The 3,096-nt window shown below is 43.2% G+C and overlaps 1 protein-coding gene and 1 non-coding gene across 2 annotated transcripts; both read right to left on the reverse strand.

Moving 5' to 3' along the window:
• Nucleotides 1-391: 391 nt before the first annotated feature.
• Nucleotides 392-2,629, reverse strand: LOC115873769 (cytochrome c oxidase subunit 7C, mitochondrial). Its single transcript, XM_030888990.2, has 3 exons — nt 2,481-2,629; nt 1,407-1,549; nt 392-494 (listed from the first exon to the last, which is right to left on the reverse strand). Exons 1-2 carry the CDS (start codon nt 2,553-2,555, stop codon nt 1,433-1,435), a joined length of 192 nt encoding a protein of 63 aa, XP_030744850.1. The 5' UTR covers nt 2,556-2,629; the 3' UTR covers nt 392-494; nt 1,407-1,432.
• On the reverse strand, nt 584-644 carry LOC115873883. Its single transcript, XR_004048657.1, has one exon. It is a non-coding gene; the product is annotated as a small nucleolar RNA Z39 (small nucleolar RNA).
• Nucleotides 2,630-3,096: the final 467 nt, after the last annotated feature.

Genomic DNA, 3,096 nt, shown 5'->3' on the forward strand with positions numbered 1-3,096 from the left:
CCCTTGTCTAACAGAAAACGTGAAGAAGAAACTCATGAGTTTAAATATGGCCAGCAGTTGAGTTCACAACTTGTAGTGCACTGAATTACTTGATATGTCTCTTCTAAGCCATTCTTTGTAACTCCCACCATAGGTCTGGCTGGTACTAAGCAGACTGGATGTATTTCCTCTTTCTGATGGGCTTGAGTAAAAGGCAGTAGGAATTGCGAAGTTAATTGTGAGAAAAATGAACCTCTAAAACACCTGATCAAATCTGAAAATGTAAACACACTATTGGTTTTCCTCGTTATGACACATGGAAAAAAATACCATTTATCAGATTCCTCCTTAGAAATCTCCCCTTAATTAAGCAATTTGCACACAACCTATTTCACAAAATGAGACATCAGCATTCATGTATTAAGTTTATTTACAAACATAACCAGTATGCTATTAAGTTCAGCAGAGCTTGATCCAATTTTCAGAGGTTGGACTTCATACAATGCTCTTCTTATCTGAGGGGGAATGAAGAAACAGCATAAACTCTCTTTAAGGAAATTAAATAAAAAGTTGGTCTGACAAAGTTCAGCCATCAGTTTATGGATACATCAGAAAGCGTTTACAGTATCATGACTATTCATACTGATTTGCTTCATCACATGCACCCAAACCTTCTCCTATTAATCCCTAGGATAAGTCATTTCCCTTCTACACTGTAACAGTCTTCCTTTTCAAATGTTATCTGTTTGGAATTTATTCTAATGAGCTTCACATTGCAATTCTCTGGAGTCTCTGCATGGTACAAATAACCCTGGACGCTTTACCAAGATGGTATGTCAAAGATAGACGTAGGTAGTTTGTTTCATTAGGGATATAGAAGCAGAGCATCCTCTGTCCAGAGGTGCCTTGGTATTTAATAGCATCCCTGGTTGGGTCCATCAATCTAAACATTGCCAAATGTCCCCTGGGTTATAAACCCCTTTTCTTCCTGAGAAAGTTATCCCCAAGATGACTGTTTTATTTTGAACAGATTTAGATTAGCAACACTGACACAAATTCCAAAGAACTGGCAGCAGTGTGGCCTGGTGGTTTCTGTATTGCTTCTGTATTGTAATACTGGATTAAACTATATATCCCTTTACAAAGAGAATGATAAACTTACTAATTTACCTTGTTAGCAGTGTGAACTCTAGAACCAGGTTCTGGGTTAAGAATACTAGTGGTTGGAGGGGGGAGCAGTAAACCTTTAACGAACCCTGCTATTAAGGAGCAGGGTCAGAATTACTTGTTTATAGATTGAACATCCTGGCTCCACAAATGTCATTCATACATTTGAGGACCACCCTTACCTACTTATTTTGGGAATCTTCCTTTGAAAATCAATAAGGGAGACAAACATTACTTTAGGAAGATTAGAAATCCATTACCTGTTTCACAGATGAATTTAAGCATCCTATTTCTTAAGCAGTTGGTGTCTTACTATAAGGAAAGGTGCTGCAAATCCAGACCCAAAGAACACGGCCATCATAACCAGTAACCGCCACTTGTTTTCCACAGAAAATGGCAAATTCTGTTGGGAAATAGGAAAAAGCAACAAAAATATAAGTTCAAGTCCTGTTTTTTCTTTTCTTTTTATGTCAAAAAGCACAAAGATGTCATGTAGAAGCCAGTTATTAGATTTAAAAAAAAACAAACTTTCTTATCTAGTGACTTTCATCACTCAATGATAGAGACTATGTAATTGCTCAATTAAAAAGTCAATCCCCAGTAACAGAATCAGTTTACATCTTATTTTAGAAATCGGGAGGAAAACAGTAGTAACAATACAGTACCCAATGCCATCACTTTCAAAAATAAATAGCATTGCTCGAGTTTACCATCTTTAGAAATATGCCACCAGGTAAAGACACGTAATTGCACTGCCAACAACATAGTTATGACTTCGTTCTAACTTTTTCATAACCCTACACCACTTCGAAACTCTTTGCTAACACCCAGAGGGCAATTACTGTTACCCAAGGCGATGCAGAATTGTCCCCTGTGGCGTACAGGGCTGAAAATGTTAGCACAAAGCCTCATCTTCCTCCCAGACACTAAATCGAAAACTAATCCTGCCGATGGGTTGGAAAACCCCAATTAACAACCATACGTACTCAAGTTCTCAGTGACCTTCACTCCCGGTCAAATGACCTCTGCCTGACAGCAGGCCGCAGTACCTGCCGGTCGGGTCTCCCAGGTCCTGCATGCCTTTGGAGGACGTGAAGAAGGCAGAACTCGGGGCGCCCCTGCGCATTCCTTCCTGCAGCTACGGTGGGCCTCCGGGCGCTCAGCGTTCCCCCTCGCCTTTGGGGAAGTGGGCTGGCCAGCACCTCAGCCCGCTTTCCCTGTGCGGCCGACACTGTAGGCCGTCTCCCCTTCCAGAGGCCGTGTGTGGCCTTGAAATTCAGCGCTCCCGTCTAGCGGCCCTTCCCCCGAGCCAACTGGGCCCCTGCCACACTAACCTTCCCAGGGCCCTCCTCATAGTGGCTCCTCCGGACCACAGAGGTGGTAAACCTCCGGATGCTCTGCCCCAACATGGCGCTGTTGGAGGCTCCGCGAAACTCGCAGAGAGAGACCACAGAAGAAATGGCGGTACCAGTTCCTGCTCTCGACCTTGTTCCCCGTGCGCAAGGTCCGAAAGGGAACATGGGAAAACGGGAGGGGCTTCAGGAAACGCGCCAGAGGCGAGCTCAGGGAACTGTGGGAAGTGTAGTTCGCATCATCGTGGCGCCTTTATTGTCCAGAGGGATTGTGGGAAATGTAGTACCAGAGTTCTAGGACGGCAAGAGTACGTTGGCGTTGTTTCTTATAGCAATGAGAGACTCCTTCAAACCAGAGTTCTTTTCTTGAGCCCAGGTGTAGGATTCCATGACCGGTTTATAGAAACAAGTTTACTGAATCTTTGAATATTTGGGGAAAGTATGTTAACTATGTGTCTATTGCTCGTTTAACAAATCTTAAGTGGTCACAGCTGGACAGCTTGTCTTTATCATTTCTCAGTCCCAAGTATCTTGCCTAGGGTAGCTAAACTGCGCGTGTCCAAGGAGCAGATTCACTCCCAAGGAGTGGAAATATCTA

The sequence above is a fragment of the Echinops telfairi genome, unplaced genomic scaffold (genome assembly GCF_000313985.2).
Source record: "Echinops telfairi isolate 266 unplaced genomic scaffold, ASM31398v2 ScPeMD7_7469;HRSCAF=8507_1, whole genome shotgun sequence".
Lineage (NCBI taxonomy): Eukaryota > Metazoa > Chordata > Mammalia > Afrosoricida > Tenrecidae > Echinops > Echinops telfairi.

Bases quoted from the DNA above. Each gene is read 5' to 3' on its own strand.
- LOC115873769 (XM_030888990.2), bottom strand. From the start codon at position 2,555: ATGTTGGGGCAGAGCATCCGGAGGTTTACCACCTCTGTGGTCCGGAGG. The intron at 1,550-2,480 runs GTTAGTGTGGCA...ATTTCCCAACAG, and splicing joins ATGAGGAGGGCCCTGGGAAG to AATTTGCCATTTTCTGTGGA.